At 41.2% G+C, this 23,460-nt stretch overlaps 2 protein-coding genes across 5 annotated transcripts; one reads left to right on the top strand and one right to left on the bottom strand.

Moving 5' to 3' along the window:
- Nucleotides 1-450: 450 nt before the first annotated feature.
- Nucleotides 451-2,475, bottom strand: LOC129860328 (aerolysin-like protein). Its single transcript, XM_055930646.1, has 4 exons — nt 2,440-2,475; nt 2,131-2,148; nt 1,270-1,772; nt 451-951 (listed from the first exon to the last, which is right to left on the bottom strand). Exons 3-4 carry the CDS (start codon nt 1,750-1,752, stop codon nt 502-504), a joined length of 933 nt encoding a protein of 310 aa, XP_055786621.1. The 5' UTR covers nt 1,753-1,772; nt 2,131-2,148; nt 2,440-2,475; the 3' UTR covers nt 451-501.
- An 11,866-nt stretch (nt 2,476-14,341) lies between these two features.
- LOC129861311 (aerolysin-like protein) lies at nt 14,342-21,616 on the top strand. Of its 4 annotated transcripts, none has more exons than XM_055932622.1 (4): nt 14,342-14,521; nt 16,858-16,888; nt 18,830-19,341; nt 19,604-21,616. In XM_055932622.1, exons 3-4 carry the CDS (start codon nt 18,859-18,861, stop codon nt 20,051-20,053), a joined length of 933 nt encoding a protein of 310 aa, XP_055788597.1. In that variant the 5' UTR covers nt 14,342-14,521; nt 16,858-16,888; nt 18,830-18,858; the 3' UTR covers nt 20,054-21,616. The 4 variants fall into 4 exon arrangements, with proteins under 4 accessions (XP_055788597.1, XP_055788595.1, XP_055788596.1 ...); XM_055932620.1 differs by having other exon boundaries at nt 14,342-14,525; XM_055932621.1 differs by lacking the exon at nt 16,858-16,888.
- Nucleotides 21,617-23,460: the final 1,844 nt, after the last annotated feature.

Genomic DNA, 23,460 nt, shown 5'->3' with positions numbered 1-23,460 from the left:
GAAAGCGTTTAAATTGTTCATTATATGAGTGTTAACAGATTTGGTGGGGGTAGCGTTAATGTGCACACGTGTGTGACTGCATGTGTTAAGCATAAAGAATGTTTGATTATTCCTATGTAATGATAATTACAATATTTGCGAATGTTATGAAATGTCCGATGGAAGTGAAACTATACTGGAGAAATAGCAAACATACAAGAACAATTTTGTGAAATCAAGTTAGTTACATAATTGTTTATGGTAAATGGGGGTCTAAACATATAAAACATTTTTAAATTAATATTGTTCAATAATTCATACATTGTGTTATTACCATGTCAATGGACCAAAAGGCAACGGATTGTAGGAAAGATCCACCTATTGTTGTACCTTCTGAGACAAAGAACTGGGTTCAATTAGAATCACTCACAGATGATCATAATAACAGAAAAGGCACACAGAATCAGTAACGGTGTCAATTTCTATTACTGCACTTTTTATTCATAAAGTCACACACTTGTCTCATGTCTCCTTTGTGGACATCCTCACTGAAGTGTAAGTCACACCAGTGTAGATGCCGTTGGATGGGAAGACCAGCTGACTGCCATTCATGCAGGTGACTTTAACTGTGGCCCTGTAGTCGAGGTCGATATTCGCTTTCCCCATTGTGATATCAACATCTATGGTCTTCCCTGGTGGGATCTTCATGTTGATGGTACCCGATTCTGTTATGGTCTCTGTCTTGTGCAGGTTGGTGAATTGCTCCACTCCCATGGTCAAGCTGAACCCTGATGACACCTCGACCAGATCTGGGATCCCTGCTTTGACCGACACATTCAAGGTGGACTCCATTTTGTTGCTGACAGACCAGGAGGAAGTCTTGGTCAGGGTCTTGCTGTATGAAATGGACTTTTCTAGAACCAAGGAGGTGTCGTTGTGGTGAGACACGGATTTCACATTTTCTGAGATCACCTAAAACCAACAAAGATAAGTTGTTCAAACAAGACAAAGACAATTTAATAACTTATAGATTTTTAGAAAGCCAACAATAATAACAGGTGTGTGTGCTTGCTATCGTGGACTGATGCGTACGAGTAAAGGTAAAAAACATTTAAAAAAAAGGTGTTAGGCCTATTTTACTGACCAAGGCAATTAAACATAAGGCATGACTGTCCTAGAAATGAGATGCCTGATGAACGTCGACCCCCATATTGGATTACATGTTTTAAAGTGGACAGCCCCCTTAATGTTAGAGCATCGGTAGAGTTTTCCTGAGCCGTCTACACACACCTGGGGTTTGAAGAGGGACAGGGTGGGATACTCCATGTCAGTCATTACGGACGACTTGATGGTTTTGATGAAGAGGAAGCCCATGCAGTCGATGTCCGAGCCAGACCTGCCCTGCAGCCCCAGGCAGATTCCGGACCCCACATCTATGGTGTACTCAGTCTTCAGTTCCCAGCTGGTCATTTTTTCAAAGAACTCCCTGTTCTCACTCGTCGTGAACTTGATGGCACCCAGACGTGTGCCGGCGCCGTTACCCCACAGAGACAGCTTTGTGATGCGCTCACCGAGGTTGAACTCAAACTCATTGAAAGTGTTAGCATCTCCAAAAGTCGCTACTTTCCCGTCGGTCAGCTCCGCCCGCACAGCTTTCACCTGCGAGCCTCCCACCGCCACTCCGATCTTCTTGAGGGTGGCACCGTTGTCCATGCCGTGGAATTCAAAGGAAGTGCCTCCTCCACCACCGATCAAATGCAGTGTGGTTGCCATGTGTGTGCGCGTCACGTAACCTGAAATACAAATTTGTACCAATCAATTTAAGAAACCTCCAACTCAAGGAACTGATTCAGACATTCAAAGCCACAGAGTCCCTCTCCTACTCCCAGAACCTCCCCACTCTGCCTCCTGATCAACACCATGGAGTCCCTCTCCTACTCCCAGCACCTCCCCACTCTACCTCCTGCTGTTTCTTCCTGATCAACATGGTGACTTATATGTAATGAAACATTGTTGTGTAAGTGAGCACATCTCTATTAACTTTAAGTAGAAGTGCATTCTGATGTTGTTATATTTACAAAGAATCATGATGAATATGAATGTTACAGATTCCACACCAGAATGTGAATTGGTTATGGAGCTGGAACTCACCTTACCGCTTTGAAATATCTGAAAGAATAAAGATGGCATTTTATTAATTAATATATAACCATATTTATTAACACAGGCTAGCATATTCACAGGTATGTACTAAAATATTTTGACAATGTCTAATATAGAACAGGGTCTGTCAAACTTTTAAATTTCCTGTCCAATTAAAAAAAAAAAAATAACCCTCAGATTTAGTCAAGTAACACCTAAAACATGACTGAATAATAAAGTAAAGTGAACAATTTCAATGACCAAAAACAGTCCTTTTGACATACGTCTGCAGGACCAGCTACAAAATACAAGACGTACCAAGAAGCTCTCCCTGAGCAACACAGGACATCAAAGAAGCTCTCTCTTCCTAACAAAGGAACACTGGCTTATAAAGCTGCAGAAGGAGTTTGTAATTGCCGACAGCTGTATCCCCTAACGAGAGGGCGGGATCAGAGCTCCAATCTGCACTGGGGCTGACCAATCAGCTGCTTGGGGGAATCCAGGAAGCCATTTCCTGAAATATACATATACACAAACCCACAACTCAAAAACTGGGGAACGTAACAGTATTGAAGATGAAGAGACAGCTTGATGTAAAACACTACACTCAACAGTCTACTCACCTCACATTAAACATCATACTAACATCATACTTTTGAATTCAAAACAGAACAATAGGAAGCTGAAGTCAACCATGTGAAAACAAGGCCACAGTAAACATGTCGTCCCCCACGAATGATGCACCGCCTCCTGGGCCAATTGACTTATTGTGTGTTACTAACAAATTGCAGTTAATTACCATAACTCCCACCTTGGAGCAATCAGTGTAATTTTGTAAATGTTGGATCTCTATGGCAAGACGAATCATTCACCCAAGCTTAGTCAAAATATTACCAGTGCTGTCTGAGATATCTTGTTTTACTAACTTACAAGCAAACATACTGACAGAGACAGATCCGTAGTCCCCTCCCCAATTCCATCGTGGGGAACAACAAACCCATACCATGCTTGATTAACTAGACTTTATAAATGATTAAGCAACTGTTTCAGAATATAGGAAGCTAAATATATATATATGTATGTTTTGTTCATTATTTGGTCAAAATAAAAATGTAGCTCTGAAATATTTCCTCATATAGCAAGATGAGTTATGTAGGGACATTGTGTAATTACATACAACGATATGCAGGCCTCAGTGTTCAGGATGACTATAGAAGATAGTAATTGAAGTAAACTGATATGTCTGATTGAATATGCAATAAACCTGTTTAAGAGTCAAGACTCAGAGTGAAGTTCAATTGTTTAACACCAAAGACGCAACAGTTGAATACGTGTCTCTGGAGGGGAGAAGCACTCTTTCATAAAGCAGCAAAACTCCTCCCACGTCCATACAATGATGTGCATCAGTAGTTTCTATTGAAATTCACACAAACCCTTTGACCCTGATTAAGACATTGTATTGTGCTAATCATGACAAATATGTATCAACAGTTTCAACTACTCTTGGCACCACTTCCTCTTCTTGCTCTTTGAGTAAGAGAGCATATCGGTGGTTTCCAGTCACTACCCTAAACACGTTCACTAATATGCAACAACAGCTTTCTCTACTCATACTATACACTCTTAGAAAGAAAGGTTCTATCTAGAACCTAAAATGGTTCTTTAGCTGTGCCTAGAGGAGAACCCTTTGAAGAACCCTTATTGGATCCAGGTAGAACACTTTTGGTTCCAATTAGAACCCTTTTGAGTTCCATGTAGAACCCTTTACACAGAGAGTTCTACAAGTAACCCCAAATAGTTATATCTGCGACCACAAAGGGTTCACCTTGGAAACAAAAATGTTTCTCCGATGTGGCGAGTCGGATAACCGTTTTGGAATCCATTTTTCTAAGACTGTAGTTTTGTTCATCAAAACATCCTATAAGTGTATTAATATCATACCTTTACTTCAACAAGGAACACAGACTGAGACCAAGGTCTCTTTTACAGCTGGGCCCTGCGTATACATGTTTACACATACAGTTTAGGTACAATGATTAAAAAACTAAACAAGACAAACAAAACAATCACAGATAACACAAAAAAATACAGCAACAGATTGCATTTACACGCAGGTTATTCCCCTAACAGCACAAGAACTTGCATTACATGAAACAGTTACAAGGAATACAAAAATAACAATTCTCCAATAAATATTTAAAATGGGCAAGGGGGACAAGAGTCTCAAGTTTAAGTTTAGTCTACAAGCTATTCCATAGGCAAGGTGCGTCCATGTGGTGGAAAATGTCTTATACTGAAGACATAGCAGTAAATTGTACCAGTGGCATTTCCTTCAACCTCATTAACACATTTTATTGTGCTAATCATGACAACTGTGTGTGGTGGAAATTCAACACCAGGGTCACCTGAAGTCCGTATTAAATGAAACATGATTTACTATCAGTTAACTGGAGGTAGGTAGGGGTAAAGTGATTATTCATAGATAACAGCGAGTACCAACAGTGTATGTGAAGAGTGTGAAGGAATGTGTGTGTGTGTGTGTGTGTGTGTGTGTGTGTGTGTGTGTGTGTGTGTGTGTGTGTGTGTGTGTGTGTGTGTGTGTGTGTGTGTGTGTGTGTGTGTGTGTGTGTGTGTGTGTGTGTGTGTGTGTGTGTGTGTGTGTGTGTGTGTGTGTGTGTGTGTGTGTGTGTGTGTGTGTGTGTGTGTGTGTGTGTGTGTGTGTGTGTGTGTGTGTGTGAGTACAGTAGTGCGTGTGAGTGTGTGTTTAGAGTTCACTGAGTGTACATCGAGCCTGTACTAGAGAGTCAGTGGAAAAAATAAGAATAAATACAAATAAAGTAAGGGTTTCAGTGCAAATATTCATTCTAGCCATTTTATAAACTGTTCAGCAGTCTTATGGCTTGAGGTTAAAAGCTGTTAAGGAGCCTTTTGGTCCCAGACTTCACGCTTCGGTACAGCGTTCCATGTGGAAGCAGAGAGAACAGTCTATGTTTTGGGTGGCTGGCGTCTTTGACAATTTTTTGGGCCTTCCTTTGACACAGCCCAGTATACAGGTCCTGGATGGCAGGAATCTCGGCCTCAGAGATGTACTGGGCCATACGCACTACCCTCTGTAGCTTCCTTGCGGTCAGATGCCGAGCAGTTGCCAAACCAAGTGGTGATGCAACCAGTTTGAAATTGTTGCCCCATCTAGATTGAAGTATAAACAGATATTTCCATAGAGGCCTGAAATTGCCAGTATATAAGTAGTCAGTCCTGAGAACATTGACAAGACTGAGAACATTGACAACATTGAAAACCGTGTGAACACTGAGAGCTATCAAAACTCTGAGAACTCTAAGAACACTGATAACTCTGAGAACACTGAACACTGAGAACACTGAGAACACTGAACACTGAGAACACTGAACTCTGAGAACACTGAGAACACTGAGAACACTGAGAACACTGTGAACACTGAGAACACTGAACTCTGAGAGCACTGAGAACACTGTGAACACTGAGAACACTGAGAACACTGAACACTGAGAACTCTGTGAACTCTGTGAACACTGAGAACACTGAACACTGAGAACACTGAACACTGAGAACTCTGTGAACACTGTGAACACTGAGAACACTGAACACTGAGAACACTGAGAACACTGAGAACACTGAGAACACTGACCACTGAGAACTCTGAGAACACTGAGAACACTGAGAACACTGAGAACACTGAGAACACTGTGAACACTGAGAACACTGTGAACTCTGAGAACACTGAGAACACTGAGAACACTGAACACTGAGAACACTGAACACTGAGAACTCTGAGAACACTGAGAACACTGAGAACACTGAGAACACTGAGAACACTGTGAACACTGAGAACACTGAACACTGAGAACACTGACCACTGAGAACTCTGAGAACACTGAGAAGACTGAGAACACTGAGAACACTGAGAACACTGAGAACTCTGAGAACACTGAGAACACTGAGAACACTGAGAACACTGAGAACTCTGAGAACACTGAGAACACTGAGAACTCTGAGAACACTGAGAACACTGAGAACACTGAGAACACTGAGAACACTGAGAACACTGTGAACTCTGAGAACACTGAGAACACTGAGAACACTGAACACTGAGAACACTGACCACTGAGAACTCTGAGAACTCTGAGAACACTGAGAACACTGAGAACACTGAGAACACTGAGAACACTGTGAACTCTGAGAACACTGAGAACACTGAGAACACTGAACACTGAGAACACTGAACACTGAGAACACTGAGAACACTGAGAACACTGAGAACACTGACCACTGAGAACTCTGAGAACACTGAGAACACTGAGAACTCTGAGAACACTGAGAACACTGTGAACTCTGAGAACACTGAGAACTCTGTGAGTGAGAAAAAACCATGATAGATTGAAACAATATCCCAATATGACTCCTAGACCAATTCTTGGTGTGCTGTGTCCTTTGTGTTTGAGTCCTAACAACAACAACACACCGATAGATGACATTCTCCGTGAGGGACCTGATAGTCTTAGCAGTGTTGTACATACACTATATACAGTGCATTCAGAAAGTATTCAGACCCTTCACTTTTAACCACATTGTTTTACGTTACAGCCTTATTCTAAAATGGATTCAATTGTCGTCGTCCCCCCCCTCATCAATCTACTCACAACACCTATAATGACAAAGTAAAAAGAGGTTTTTAGAAATGTAACCCTAACCCGAATGTGTTAAAAAAAAAAATTAAACATCACATTTACAGACCCTTTACTCAGTACTTTGTTGAAGCACCTTTGGAAGCGATTACAGCCTCGAGTCTTCTTGGGTATGACGCCAAAAGCCTGGCACACCTGTATTTGGGGAGTAGTGAATTTCAAGCACAGATTCAACCATAATGACCAGGGAGGTTTTCTTATGCCTCTCAAAGAAGGACCCTGATTGGTAGATGTGTAAAAAATAAAAAATAAAGCAGACACTGAATATCCCTTTGAGCATGGTGAAGTTATTAATTAGGCTTTGGATGGTGTATCAATACACACAGTCACTACAAAGATACATGCGTCCTTCCTAACTCAGTTTCCGGAGAGCAAGGAAACTGCTCAGGGATTTCACCATGAGGCCAATGATGACTTTATAACAGTTACAGAGCTTGATGGTTGTGATATTAGAAAACTAAGAATGGATCAACAACATTGTAGTTACTCCACAATACCAAAAGAAATGACAGAGTGAAAAGAAGGAAGCCTGTACAGAATACTAATATTCCAAAACATACATCATGTTTGCAACAAGGCATTAAAGTGATACTGCAAAAAATGTGGCAAGAAATGAACATTTTGTCCTGATTACAAAGTGTTATGTTTGGGTCAAATCCAACACAACACATCACTGATATCCCTCTTCCTATTTTCAATCATAGTGGTGGTTGCATCCTGTTATGTGTATACTTGTCATCGGCAAGGACTAGGGAGTTTTTTAGGAGGGAAATTAAACGGAATACAGCTATAAGCACAGGCAAAATCCTAGAGGAAAACCTGGTTCAGTCTGCTTTCCAACAGACACTGGGAGATGAATTCACCTTTCTTCAGGACAATAACCTAAAACACAAGGCCAAATCGACACTGGAGTTGCTTACCATGACGACATTGAATGTCACAGCTTAAAAATCAATGGCAAGACTTGAAAATGGATGTCTAGCAATTATCAACAATCAACTTAACAGGGCTTGACGAATGTTCAAAAAATAATGGGCTAATATTATACAATCCAGGTGTGCTACGCTCTTAGAGACTTACCCAGAAAGACAGCTGTAATCACCGCCAAAGGAGCCTCTACAAATAATTGACCTAAAACCTCTTAGGGCTAGGGGGCAGTGTTCGGAAGTTCGGATAAATGACGTGCTCAAAGTAAACTGCCTGTTACTCAGGCCCAGAGGCTAGGATATGCATATAATTGGTAGCATTGGATAGAAAACACTCTGGAGTTTCTAAAACTGTATGTCTGTGAGTATAACAGAACTGATATTGCAGGCGAAAACCCAAGGAAAATCATCCAGAATTGTTTTTTATGGTCACTGTCCATTTCAACACCTTTCTGTTGGATACACAAATAAATAGCTCCCAGATTGCAGTTCATATGGCTTCCACTAGATGTCAACAGTCTTTAGAAAGGGTTTCAGGCTTGTTTTTTGAAAAATGATTTAGTAGTTGTAGTTTTTCAAGGTGGCTCTCATTTTGGCTGTAGTCTTGTGGCGCGCGTGGATGAGGGTGTGCACCTGGTTATTTATCTCCGGTATTGAATATACTACATTCCGTCTTAAATTGTATCATTTATTTACATATTAGGGTACCTGAGGATTGATTAGAAACATTGTTTGACTTGTTTTGACGAAGTTTATTGGTAACTTTTGGGATTCCTTTGTATGCATGTTGAACTAGTGGAACGGGTGGATTACTGAATCAAACACGGCAACTAAACTGACTTTTTTTGGATATAAAGAAGGACTTTATTGAACAAAACAACCATTTGTTGTGTAGCTGAGACCCTTGGGATTGCAATTTTAAGAAGATCTTCAAAGGTAAGGGATTTATTTTATCGCTATTTCTGACTTCTGTGACCCCTCTGCTGGTTTGGAAAATGTTTTTAATTCTTTTGTATGCTGGGCGCTGTCCTCAGACAATCGCATGGTATGCTTTCGCCGTGAAGCCTTTTTGAAATCTGACAACGTGGTTGGATTAACAAGAAGTTAAGCTTTTAAATGATGTTTGCACTTGTATGTTCATGAATGTGTAATATTACAATTTTGTAATTTGAATTTGGCGCACTCCAGCTTCACTGTATGTTGTCGATTTTGATCCCGAGTTGGGTAAGAACATGGTCCATCTTGTTGAGGTGATGTGAACAAGTCTCACTTCTCATGAGAACGTCGTCCACATAGATTATCGTACCCCTGGACGCTGCATCTGGCATTGCCTTGTGCAGGAAAATGTTTAACTCTGAGGGGGAGTTCTCATAAACAAACGGGCAACAATTGAATGTGAAGAGCTTGTTCGAGAACGAGAAAGCCAACTTGTGTTGGTCACAAGCTGTGTCATTGGACAACAAGACAACATGACCAGTTTGTTGAGTTGTCTATGGTCAACGGTAAGACGCCATTTACCCGTTGGTTTCAGAACAGGCCACACGGGAGCACTGTACGTACTGTTACATTCGTTGATTATCCGTTTAGCTAATAGGGAGTCGATAATCTCTTGTACCACTGTGTATGCTGCGAGCGGAATTTTGTATTGTCTCACAAATGTAGGAGATGTTCCGGGTGGCGTAGGAATACGCACCGCATGAATGCCCATAACACCGCAATCCAGTGAGTCTGTCAACCAGATCTCACTGTGTTTGTTAAACAATTCTCTCAACTGATGCCTTTCCATGTCCTTGACAAGACCGTCAGCCTCCGACAGTAGTTGTACTACCTGTGCATGGAAACCAGGATATGGTTCGGGGACATTGTACAGGTCTTCACCGGGTGGTGACGGCATGACTATCCTACCGATCCTTGACTTTGGCGATGTCATTTACAAAATAGCCTCCAACACTCTACTCAGCAAATTGGATGCAGTCTATCACAGTGCCATCCGTTTTGTCACCAAAGCCCCGTATACTACCCACCACTGCGACCTGTATACTCTCGTAGGCTGGCCCTCGCTTCATATTCACCGCCAAACCCACTGGCTCCAGGTCATCTATAAGTCTTTGCTAGGTAAAGCCCCACCTTTTCTCAGCTCACTGGTCAACATAGCAGCACCCACCCGTAGCACGCGCTTCAGCATGTAAATTTCCCTGGTCACTCCCAAAGATTATTCCTCCTTTGGCCGCCTTTCCTTCCAGTTCTCTGCTGCCAATGACTGGAACGAACTGCAAAAATCCCTTAAGCTGGAGACTCATATCTCCATTACTAGCTTTAAGCACCAGCTGTCAGAGCAGCTCACAGATCACTGCACCTGTACATAGCTGATCTGTAAATAGCCCATCCAACTACCCTATCCCAACATTGCTCTTTTTTATTTTTATTTTGCACCCAGTATCTCCACTTGCGCACTCATCTTCTGCATATCTATCACTCCAGTGTTTAATTGCTATATTGTAATTATTTCGCCACAATGGCCTATTTATTACCTTACCTGTCACGTTCTGTCCTTAGTTCTTTTGTTAAATCTTTGTTTTAGTATGGTCAGGGCGTGAGTTGGGTGGGTTATCTATGTTCGTTTTTCTATGTTGGTTTTTGCGTTTGGTCTGGTATGATTCTTAATCAGAGGCAGGTGTCGTTAGTTGTCTCTGATTGATAATCATACTTAGGTAGCCTTTTTCCACCTGTGTTTCGTGGGTGTTTATTTTCTGTCTATGTGTATGTCACCAGACAGGACTGTTTCGTTTTGTGTCATTCTCGTTTATCGTTAGTTTTGTTGTTTTGTTCGAGTTTCGTTTTCATTAAAATAATGAATACTTGCCACGCTGCAGTTTGGTCCTCCTCTCTTTCGCCCGACGACGAGCGTTACATTACCTCCCTTAAAACTCCAGTGTTTAATTGCTATATTGTAATTATTTCGCCACGATGGCCTATTTTTTGCCTTACCTCCCTTATCCTACCTCGTTTGCAAAAACTGTATATAGACTTTTTCTATTGTATTATTGACTGTATGTTGTTTATTCCATGTGTAACTCTGTGTTGTTGTTTGTTTAAGTGGATCTAGCGGTTAGTTCCAACAGCGGGTTGCCATTGATAGTTAGCCCCAAGCCGAATAGTTGCGGGGATAGGGATGGAAGAACGCAGTGGTGCCTTCCATCCGGTATCCGGGCGCCAGGTTCAGTCTTACAGAAACCTCTGTGGTTCTTGCCTAGAATCCCCATGACGGACTCAGTTATCACCTTGCAAGCTTCAGGAATAGTCTGCCCGGTTGCCATTCGCACCGGTTCGAAAGACAAGGCATGTTGGTCTGGCTGCGCCAAAGACCGAAGAACTTGGTGCATGGTATTGAGTTTAACACCCAATCTTACCAACATTTCTGCTCCCACATAGAATGTATGTGGGAGGTCTGCGACAACCAGTTGGTAGTGAGATACTTCCTTGGTTCCAATGCAGATTGATAGCGCACACACCCCTATAGCGGTGAGTATCGTCTGGGGAGTCTTTCCCAGTGGAAATCTGAATGTTTTCGGCACAAGTGGATTGCAGTTAGCCGTTTTCGAAATTGCGTTGAATATTTACATACTGATTGCAGATTTTTCCAACCAGGTTGCCAGTATGGCATCCTCAACCATAGTGCCGTTTAGGCACACACCCCTTATCAGAGGAGGGCGGTAAGTGTCAGCTGGTGAATCACCCAAGCCACACAGGAAAATCTCATGTTCAGTTAAGTTCTTAGTTGAACTTTTCACCTTGTCATTTGCCACCAATGGCGGACTCATGACCAAGTTCATCGGGTTTGCGTCAGATGCTGACATCGAACCCACGTCGAACCCGCAAGGGGTATACTCCCTCTCCCCCTCTAAAGCACTCCACGTCGCCGGTCAACTAACCACCATTCCTGGCAAACATCATTATGGACACCTGGACTTCCTCATTACGCACACCTGTACGTGTTTGCTTTAACATCTCCAGTTAACTGATAATGTCATAATTTAATATGGACTTCAGGTGTCCCTGATGTTCAATTTCCAACACACACATTTGTCATGATTAGCACAATAAAAATGTGTTAATCAGGGTGAAAGAAACCCCACTGGTGTTCCCAGCCAGAGCTTCACTGCTGAACCACCACAGACAAATCAACCATAAGTTTGTGATGCCAGAATTGAGGTGGAAATTTACCACCAAGGACTCAGAATCTCAAAGCAAATGAAGCAATCTTTATTTGTTTAAAACTTCTTCAGGCTGCAGGGTGAATATTGAAAAAACTGGAAAATATGTGCACATTTTCAAACGGCCTCTTAAGAAATTTTTGATTTTACAATATGCATATATTTACTACTGTTGGATAGATAACAGTCTATAGTTTCTAAAAAGGTTTGAATTATTTCTCTAAGTCGAACAGAAATATTTTTACAGCCATTTTCCCAGCCGAATTGAGATTTCCAAAATGCGATGTGTCTCTTTAAGACCTTGTCTATAAAAGGTCATTACACTTAGGACCGTAGAAACACGTCATACGCCTTCATCAGCGTGTAATGCGGAAGTGAGAATTGAAAGGAGTCGAATATCTCGTCCATGGACTGAATACCACACCTTCTTGTGAGACCTGCGCAGTTAAAAAAAAATTCCGGGCGCGAGGCAGAATTTGGTCTCGGCTACTGGAAGAAGGTCGATAAAGGTGAATATGATCTCTGACTTCGATATTATTTGATACATGTCACAAAATCATCCTAAAGTATGTTTTTTCAATATACTTTAATTATATTATTGCAATTTATTCTGGACTTTAGACGTGATGTTTTGGAAGAATGTTTTGAAGACAGAAAGTTTAGCGCCGCACATCCGTGGTGCTTGCTAACCAAAGAGGGAAATATTTCGTTCTGGAACCCAACTAAAGACTGTACTGGACATTGGACCCCGTTACAACATTCTGTTGGAAGATCAACAAAGATAAGGACCCAATTTGGGATGCTTTTTCATATATCTGTCGAACTGTTCAATGCTAACTGTGCTAACTGTGCTAGGCTAGCGCTTGACTAGAATCAATGCTGCCTTATGCTAGCTTATGTTGTTAGCTAATATAACGATATATTGTGTTTTCGCTGTAAAACACTTCAAAAATCGGAAATATTGGCTCTATTCACACGATATCTGTCTTTCATTAGCTATCCACCATATCTTTTTCTGAAATGTTTTATGAGGTGTAATTAGTAGTCGACGTTGGTGTATGTATTTTCTCTGGCTACTCCCGTCTGGATTCAGACTGTAGCTATGTGGTAGCATTTATGGTAGCATCAATGTAAAACTGATTTATAGCTAAAATATGCACTTTTTATGAACAAAACATAGATTTATTGTGTAACATGTTATATGACTGTCATCTGAGGTAGTTTTTTCTGGGTTCTTTAGGTTGGTTTTAGTTTATTTCGGTTGGCTTGTGCATGCTACTTGAATCATAATTCATACATCATAATCATATTCATACGTGTCTGTCCACTTTTGTATTTGGTGGTGAGCTAACATAAATATATGTGGTGTTTTCTCTGTAAAACATTTAAAAAATCGGACATGTTGGCTGGATTGACAAGATGTTTATCTTTCAAATGCTGTATTGGACTTGTTAATGTGTGAAAGTTAAATATTAAAAAAAAATAGATTTTGAATTTCGCGCCCTGCAGCTGTTGTCATTTTCGTTCCGACATCGGGTTTGCAGCCCAAACAGGTTAATGTACAGAGAGGTTTACAAACCTTGGTATAGGTCTACTGAAGCTCTGAAGGGGCAAAGTAAAAACAGGTTTTTGGAAATGTAAGTATGATTTGCGGGTTAATTCCTGCATGCGACTGGCTGTTATCATGTGGGCTCAGTTCACAAAGAAATTGAGCAAGGTCTCATATTTTAACTTCCAGAACATATACTGGACATTTACCAATTCATCTGAGGGGGAGGTTATGATCGTGTCCCTTTGTGTATTTACCCAGTCACCTTCACGAACCATGATAAACAGAACAGAGAATGCATACAGCTTGTACAATTCACTACTATGTCTTCAGTTTAAGACATTTTCCACCACATAGGCTTTAAACTTGTAGAATGTGTTGATGAAAAAACTACAGTCTCAGAAAAAAAAAATCCAAAATGGTTATCAGGATCTCCCCATAAGAGAACCATTTTTGGTTCCAAATAGAACTGTTTGTGGTTTCAGGTAGAACTCTTTTGGGTTCCTTGCAGAACTCTACATGGAATTCAAAAGGTTTCTACCTGGAACCAAAAAGGGTTCTTCAAAGGCTTCTCCCATGGGGACAGCCAAAGAACCATTTTAGGTTCTAGATAGAACCTTTCTTCTTAGAGTGTATAGTATGAGTAGAGAAAGGTGTTGTTGCATTTGAGCATGTTTTGGCAAGTGACTGGAAACCACCAATATGTGTCGCCACTTCCAGCAAGAAGAGGAAGTGTACAATGTCTTAATCAGGGTCAAAGGGTTTGTGTCAATTTCATTAGAAAACTACTGACGCACATCATTGTATTGGCATGAGGGGAGTTTTGCTGCTTTATAAGAGAGTGTTTCTCCACTCCAGAGACACGTATTCCACTGTTGCATCTTTGATGTTAAACAACTGAACATCACTCGGAATCTCGGAACCAATCAATTTTCTTCCATCAAGATCTTCAATAGCCATCCTTAACACTGAGGACTGCATAACATTGTACGTAAGTACACAATGTCCCGAAATAACTCATCTTGCTATATGAGCAATATTTGAGAGCTATATATTTATTTTGACCAACTTATTAAAACATTTCAGCGAACAAATGCTTCCTATACTCTGAAACAGTTCCTACATCAGTTATAAAGTTTAGCTGAACAAGCATGGTATGGGCTTGTTGTCCCCCAATATTACATTGGGGAGGGGACTACGGATCTGTCTCTGTCTGTCTGTTGGTATGTTTGTTTGTACGTAGGTAAAACAACATATCTGAGAGCACTGGGCTGATTGTGACAAAGCTTGGGTGAATGATTCGTCTTGCCATAGAGATCCAACATTTACAAAATTACACTGATTTGCCCAATGTGGGAGCTATGGCAATTAACTGCAATTTGTTAGTCACACGCAATATCTAAATTGGCCCAAATCAAATCAAATGTTATTTGTCAGATGCGCAGGTGTCACCTTACAGTGAAATGCTTAATTACGAGCCCTTAACCAACAATGCAGTTTTAAGAAAATACCCCCAAAAATGTAAAAAAACCCCCAAAAAGTAATAGATAAGAATAACAAATAACAGCAGCAGCATAATGTAAAAACAAACAAAATAGCTTGGTTGGTTGAGAGATGATAAGACGGCAGCCCTTCCCTCCGGTGCCATCGTGAAATAAATAGTGGTTACTGCATCAGTCAATTGGCCCAGGAGGCGGTGCATCATTCGTGGGGGACGACATGTTTACTGTGGCCTTGTTTTCACATGGTTGACTTCAGCCTCCTATTGTTCTGTTTTGAATTCAAAAGTATGATGTTAGTATGATGTTTAATGTGAGGTGAGTAGACTGTTGAGTGTAGTCCTATACATCAAGCTGTCTCTTCATCTTCAATACACTGATTGACACATCTAGCATTGGGTGCTGTCATTTTCAACGTAGGTGACTGGTCTATCTCAGGCAAAAAACAGGCTTTGTTCAGTCACTTTACCAACTTCGTTATCCTTAATTTAAATGTAATGCATAAACAGGAACGTTACCAACAAACAAACATTTAACTGGCTCCAACTTCTGCTCCTCTGTGTGCAGCGATAGACCCTGCAGCAGCTGAGCAGGAGGGGAGGGACTCAACTCTCACACACACTCTCGTTCGCTTTCTGTGCCTTCTGCCTGCAGACATAAATGTTAATAAATCCCAAATAATGAAATTGATATAATTCATCATGTATATTTATCTGTTTAAATCAAATTATTTGTGCACATTAGGTACCTCCCTACTAGGGACACGATTGGCTGGAATGATATTTCAGAGTGATTGCAGAGTGAAGGACAATCAAAGAAGCTGGATCTTCTCTTTGAATATTTTACATACTGATAGCTGACAGTGTGATGACAATTTCACCAAATTAAAAAATAAATCTGACGTAATGCAGCTTTAAAATGGAAGCTTACTTAAATTAAATTAGAGAATTTATTTCCATCTTTGAATCTGAGGCCTGCATACGTGTTGTATGCTAGTAAAAACAAATCTTAACAACTCATCTTGCTAAGTGAAAAAATTTTGAACTAATGTTGATTTGACTACTAATTAACTGCACATTTCTTGGAACAAATGCTTCCTAAATGATGAAACAGTTGACTTACTGGTCATTATTATTAATAACCATTTGAAATCAAGGTTAATTTTGGATCTACATTCAATAATGAAGTTTGAATGATTCATGTTTTAGGTGTTACTTGACTAAATATGATGGTTAGTTTTAATTGGACAGACACTTGATAAAGTTAACAGACCCTGTTCTATATTAGACACTGTCATAATATATTAATACATACCTGTGAATACTAAAGCCTGTCTGAAAGAATATTGGACTATATTATAATATATTAATACATACCTGTGAATACTAAAGCCTGTCTGAAAGAATATTGGACTATATTATAATATATTAATGCGTACCTGTAAATACTAAAGCCTGTGTTAAAATATTGTTTTATGTTATAATATATTAATGCATACCTGTGAATACTTTAGCCCATCTTAAAGAATATTGTCCTATATTATAATAAATGAGTACATACCTGTGAATAGTGCAGCCTCTGTCCTAAAGAATATTGTTCTATATTATAATAAATTAATACATACCTGTGAATAGTGCAGCCTCTGTCCTAAAGAATATTGTTCTATATTATAATAAATTAATACATACCTGTGAATAGTGCAGCCTCTGTCCTAAAGAATATTGTTCTATATTATAATAAATGAGTACATACCTGTGAATAGTGCAGCCTCTGTCCTAAAGAATATTGTTCTATATTAAGTCATGTCAATCTTTATTCTTTCAGATATTTCAAAGCAGCAACGTTTTTTGGAAAGGTGAATTTCAGCACCATAAACACCTCATATTATGATGAGCATCTATTACATTCATACTCATCATTATAGGGCAGGTTATCATATACTGATGTAGCATCTATTACATTCATACTCATCATTATAGGGCAGGGTATCATATTCTGAAGTAGCATCTATTACATTCATACTCATCATTATAGGGCAGGTTATCATATACTGATGTAGCATCTATTACATTCATACTCATCATTATAGGGCAGGTTATCATATACTGATGTAGCATCTATTACATTCATACTCATCATTATAGGGCAGGTTATCATATACTGATGTAGCATCTATTACATTCATACTCATCATTATAGGGCAGGGTATCATATACTGATGTAGCATCTATTACATTCATACTCATCATTATAGGGCAGGTTATCATATACTGATGTAGCATCTATTACATTCATACTCATCATCATAGGGCAGGGTATCATATACTGATGTAGCATCTATAAAATGTGCACTCATCATTATTCATGAGTATTCCTAATTATAGCAACATATGAAATAATTTTATAAGTGCATAGAGATGTGTTCACTTACATAACAATATGTTTCATTACATATAAGTCACCAAGTTGATCAGGAAGAAACAGCAGGAGGTGGAGTGGGGAGGTGCTGGGAGTAGGAGAGGGACTCCATGGTGTTGATCAGGAGGTAGAGTGGGGAGGTGCTGGGAGTAGGAGAGGGACTCCATGGTGTTGATCAGGGGGTAGAGTGGGGAGGTTCTGGGAGTAGGAGAGGGACTCCATGGTGTTGATCAGGAGGTAGAGTGGGGAGGTGCTGGGAGTAGGAGAGGGACTCCATGGTGTTGATCAGGAGGTAGAGTGGGGAGGTGCTGGGAGTAGGAGAGGGACTCCATGGTGTTGATCAGGAGGTAGAGTGGGGAGGTGCTGGGAGTAGGAGAGGGACTCCATGGTGTTGATCAGGAGGTAGAGTGGGGAGGTGCTGGGAGTAGGAGAGGGACTCCATGGTGTTGATCAGGAGGTAGAGTGAGGAGGTGCTGGGAGTAGGAGAGGGACTCCATGGTGTTGATCAGGAGGAAACAGCAGGAGGTAGAATGGGGAGGTGCTGGGAGTAGGAGAGGGACTCCATGGTGTTGATCAGGAGGAAACAGCAGGAGGTAGAATGGGGAGGTGCTGGGAGTAGGAGAGGGACTCCATGGTGTTGATCAGGAAGAAACAGCAGGAGGTAGAGTGGGGAGGTGCTGGGAGTAGGAGAGGGACTCCATGGTGTTGATCAGGAAGAAACAGCAGGAGGTTGAGTGGGGAGGTGCTGGGAGTAGGATAGGGTCTCCATGGTGTTGATCAGGAGGTAGAATGGGGAGGTGCTGGGAGTAGGAGAGGGACTCCATGGTGTTGAGCAGGAGGTAGAGTGGGGAGGTGCTGGGAGTAGGAGAGGGACTCCATGGTGACTCAGGTCCGTAGCTGAGGAGGAAGGAATGGGTGTGATAGATTCCAGACGAATAGAGATGGAACGATCAGAGGAGGGCAAGGAGGAGTTAGGAGCAATAACAGAACACGTCATTCTCAGTGACTTGAGGATTGTGCAGCGATTTACTCACCCTAGACCAGAGCTACCGTCCTGTATTTTTTCATTACAATCCCAATCTAGTCCACCTGATTCTAATAATTAACTTTTTGGTATACTGAATCAGGTTAGTTACAACTGGGGCTGGAGTGAAAACCTACAGGAGTGTAGCTCTCCAGGAACATGGTTAGAGAGCCCTGCCCTAGACTGATGTGTTGCTTGACCTCTAGTTCCTACCATGAGTCATTATATCCCTTGGTTATTGTTTGATCCTTTCATCTTGTTCTTTAATTTACTTTTGGTGCTTCGAATTTATGAATCAGATCTGAGTTTGAGTTAGAGGTTTCTTAAATGTATCTGTACAAACTTGTATTTCAGGTTACGTGACGCACACACACATACTGAACATGGCAACCACACTGGAACTTATAGGTGGTCAAGGAGGCAGTTCATTTGAATTCCACGGCATGAACAACGGTGCCACCCTCAAGAAGATCGGAGTGGCGGTGGGAGGCTGGCAGGTGAAAGCTGTGCGGGCGGAGCTGACCGATGGGAAAGTAGCGACTTTTGGAGAGGCTAACACTTTCAGTGAGTTTGAGTTCAACCTCGGTGAGCGCATCACCAAGCTGTCTCTGTGGGGTAACGGCGCCGGCACACGTCTGGGTGCCATCAAGTTCACGACGAGTGAGAACAGGGAGTTCTTTGAAAAAATGACCAGCTGGGGACTGAAGACTGAGTACACCATAGATGTGGGGTCCGGAATCTGCCTGGGGCTGCAGGGCAGGTCTGGCTCGGACATCGACTGCATGGGCTTCCTCTTCATCAACACCGTCAAGTCGTCCGTAATGACTGACATGGAGTATCCCACCCTGTCCCTCTTCAAACCCCAGGTGTGTGTAGACAGCTCAGGAATACTCTACCGATGCTCTAACATTAAGGGGGCTGTCCACTTTTAAACATATAATCCAAAAATGGGGGTCGACATTCATCAGGCATCTCATTTCTAGGACAGTCACACACACATACAGACACATTAGTTACTATTGTTGGCTTTTTAAAAATCTATTGATCAGTTCCTCACTGATGATTACTTCTAAAATTGTCTTTGTCTTGTCTGAACAATTTGTATCTTTGTGTGTGTGTTGATTTTAGGTGACCCCAGAATATGTGAAATCCGTGTCCTACCACAATGACACTTCATTGGTTCAAGAAGAGTCCATTGCATACAGCAAGACCCTGACCAAGACTTCCTCCTGGTCCGTCAGCAACAAGATAGAATCCACCTTGAATGTGTCGGTCAAAGCAGGGATCCCGGATCTGGTCGAGGTGTCATCAGGGTTCAGCTTGACCGTGGGAGTGGAGCATTCCACCAGCTTGGAGAAGACAGAGACCATAACAGAATCAGATACCATCAACCTGAAGATCCCGCCAGGGAAGACCATGGATGTTGAGATCACAGTGGGGAGAGCAAATATCGACCTCGACTACAGGGCCACAGTGAAAGTCACCTGCATGAATGGCAGTCAGCTGGTCTTCCCATCCAACGGCATCTACACTGGTGTGACTTACACTTCAGCGAGGGTATCCACAAAGGAGAGATGAGACAAGTGTATGACATCATGAATAGTATGCACAGTGATAGAATGTGACACCATGACTAATTCTTTGTGTGCCTTTTCTGTTATTATGATAATCTTTGATTGATTCTTATTGAACCCAGTTGATTCAGCTCTTCTGTTATTATGATCATCTTTGAGTGATTCTTATTGAACCCAGTTGATTCAGCTCTTCTGTTATTATGATAATCTTTGAGTGATTCTTATTGAACCCAGTTGACTCAGCTCTTCTGTTATTATGATAATCTTTGAGTGATTCTTATTGAACCCAGTTGATTCAGCTCTTCTGTTATTATGATAATCTTTGAGTGATTCTTATTGAACCCAGCTGACTCAGCTCTTTCTGTTATTATGATAATCTTTGAGTGATTCTTATTGAACCCAGTTGATTCAGCTCTTCTGTTATTATGATAATCTTTGAGTGATTCTGATTGAACCCAGTTGACTCAGCTCTTCTGTTATTATGATAATCTTTGAGTGATTCTTATTGAACCCAGTTGATTCAGCTCTTCTGTTATTATGATCATCTTTGAGTGATTCTTATTGAACCCAGTTGATTCAGCTCTTCTGTTATTATGATAATCTTTGAGTGATTCTTATTGAACCCAGTTGATTCAGCTCTTCTGTTATTATGATCATCTTTGAGTGATTCTGATTGAACCCAGTTGATTCAGCTCTTCTGTTATTATGATCATCTTTGAGTGATTCTTATTGAACCCAGTTGACTCAGCTCTTTCTGTTATTATGATAATCTTTGAGTGATTCTTATTGAACCCAGTTGACTCAGCTCTTTCTGTTAGTATGATAATCTTTGATTGATTCTGATTGAACCCAGTTGACTCAGCTCTTTCTGTTATTATGATAATCTTTGATTGATTCTGATTGAACCCAGTTGACTCAGCTCTTTCTGTTATTATGATCATCTTTGAGTGATTCTAATTTAACCCAGTTGATTCAGCTCTTCTGTCTCAGCAGAGGGTATAAAGACAGGTGGGTGATTCCTACAATCCGTTGCCTTTTGTGTCCAATGACATGTTAATAACACATGTTGTGTTTAATTATTGAACAACATTATGGTTTGTCCCCCATTTACCATAAACACAATGTCATGTAACGATAACTTAATTTCATAACGAATTTGTCTTGCGTGTTTGCCATATCTCCAGTTAAGTTTCAACTTCCATTGGATATACTATTCATAAAATTCACAAATATTGTAATTATCATTACATTTGTCACGCCCTGACCTTAGAGAGCCATTTTATTTCTCTATTTGGTTAGGTCAGGGTGTGATGTGGGGTGGGCATTCTCTGTTCTATTTTCTATGTTTTTGTATTTCTTTGTTTTGGCCGGGTATGGTTCTCAATCAGGGACAGCTGCCTATCATTGTCTCTGATTGGGAACCATACTTTGGCAGCCTTTTTCCCCACCTGTCTTGGTGGGTAGTTAACTTTATTTGTGGCACTAAAGCCCTGTAAGCTTCACGGTTGTTCGTTTTGTTTCTTGTTTTGTTGGCGTCATTCCAAAATAAAAAGGAATATTTACGCTCCCCACGCTGTACCTTGGTCTGCTTCTGATGACGCCCTTGACAACGTTGAGTTCTCTTTCTAACTAATTGTTTATCCTGATTAACACATGCAGTCACTCAAACACGCGCACATTCCCGCTAAACACACATCGCATCTGTTGACAGACTCGTATTATGATTGCAAAATACTGCAAAATTTAAACACTTGCCCATAATCCCCCTAACCCAAAAGACATGTAAATATTGGACTATACATTGTGTAGAATACAAGCAGCATCTCAGCTGCAACTAACAGCATTTTTGTTGTAGTTCTAGTAACTATGGGGCAGCAGGTAGCCTAGTGGTTAGAGCGTTGGGCCATTAACCAAAAGGTTGCTAGAATCCCTGAGATGACAAGGTATACATCTGTTCTGCCCCTGAACAAGGCAGTTAACCCACTGTTCCTAGGCTGTCATTGTCAATAACAATTCGTTCTTAACTGATTTGCCTAGGTAAATAAAGGTCAAATTTTGTGTTCCAGGCTAGATCCAATTTGCTGAGTAGAGTGTTGGAGACTATTTTGTAAATGACATCGCAGAAGTCAATGATGGTAGGACAGTCTGTTTTATGAGGGTATGTTTGGCAGCATGAGTGAAGGAGGAAGCCAATTCTACCTTTCATTTTGGATTGGAGATGTTTAATGTGAGTCTGGAAAGAGACTTAAAAATTTAACCAGACACCTAGGTATTTGAGGGCAGCGATCGGTTGAAGAGCCTGCATTTAGTTTTACTTGCATTTAAGAGCAGTTGGAGGCCACGGAAGGAGAGTTGTATGGCATTGAAGCTCGTCTGGAGGTTAGTTAACACATTGTCCAAAGAAGGGCCAGGAGTATACAGAATGGTGTCGTTTGCGTAGAGGTGGATCAGAGAATCACCAGCAGCAAGAGCGACATCATTGATGTTTACAGAGAAAAGAGTCGGCCCGAGAATTGAGCCCTGTGGCACCCCCATAGAGATTGCTAGAGGTCCGGACAACGGGCTTTCCGATTTGACACACTGAACTCTGAGAAGTAGTTGGTGAACCAGGCGAGGCAGTCATTTGAGAAACCAAGGCTGTGGAGTCTGCCGATACGAATGTGGTGATTGACAGAGTCGAAAGCCTTGACCAGGTCGATGAATAAAGCTGCACAGTTTTGTCTCTTATCGATGGCGGTTATGATTTCATTTAGGACCTTGAGCGTGGCTGAGGTGCACCCATGACCAGCTCGGAAACCAGGTAGCCTAACGGTGGGATTCGAAATGGTCAGTGATCTGTTTTTTAACTTGGCTTTCGAAGACCTTAGAAAGACAGGGTAGGATAAATATAGGTCTGTAACAGTTTGTGTCTAGAGTGTCACCCCCTTTGAAGAGCTGGATGACCGTGGCAGCTTTCCAATCTTTGGGGATCTCAGACGATACAAAAGAGAAGCTGTTGACCGGGATAGGGGTGGCCAGGTGGAAAGCATGGCCAGCCGTAGAAAAATGCTTTTTGAATTTCTCAATTATCTAGGATTTATCGGGGGTGACAGTGTTTCCTAGCCTCAGTGCAGTGGGCAGCTGGGTGCTATTATTCTCCATGGACTTCACAGTGTCCCAGAACTTTTTGGAGTTTGTGCTGCAGGATGCAAATTTCTGTTTGAAAAAGCTAGCCTTTGCTTTCCTAACTGCCTGTGTATATTAGTTCCTAACTTCCGTGAAAAGTTCCACACATCGCGGGGGATATTCGATGCTACTGCAGTACGCCACAGCATGTTTTTGTGCTGGTCAAGGGCAGTCAGTTCTGGAGTGAACCCTATCTGTTCCTGGTTCAAAAAATGTTGAATGGGGAATGCTTATTTAAGATGGTGA

This window comes from Salvelinus fontinalis, chromosome 8, assembly GCF_029448725.1.
Source record: "Salvelinus fontinalis isolate EN_2023a chromosome 8, ASM2944872v1, whole genome shotgun sequence".
In the NCBI taxonomy this organism is placed as follows: domain Eukaryota; kingdom Metazoa; phylum Chordata; class Actinopteri; order Salmoniformes; family Salmonidae; genus Salvelinus; species Salvelinus fontinalis.
The sequence above is the reverse complement of the archived record's forward strand: the minus strand, read 5'-3'. Positions and strand labels throughout refer to the sequence as shown.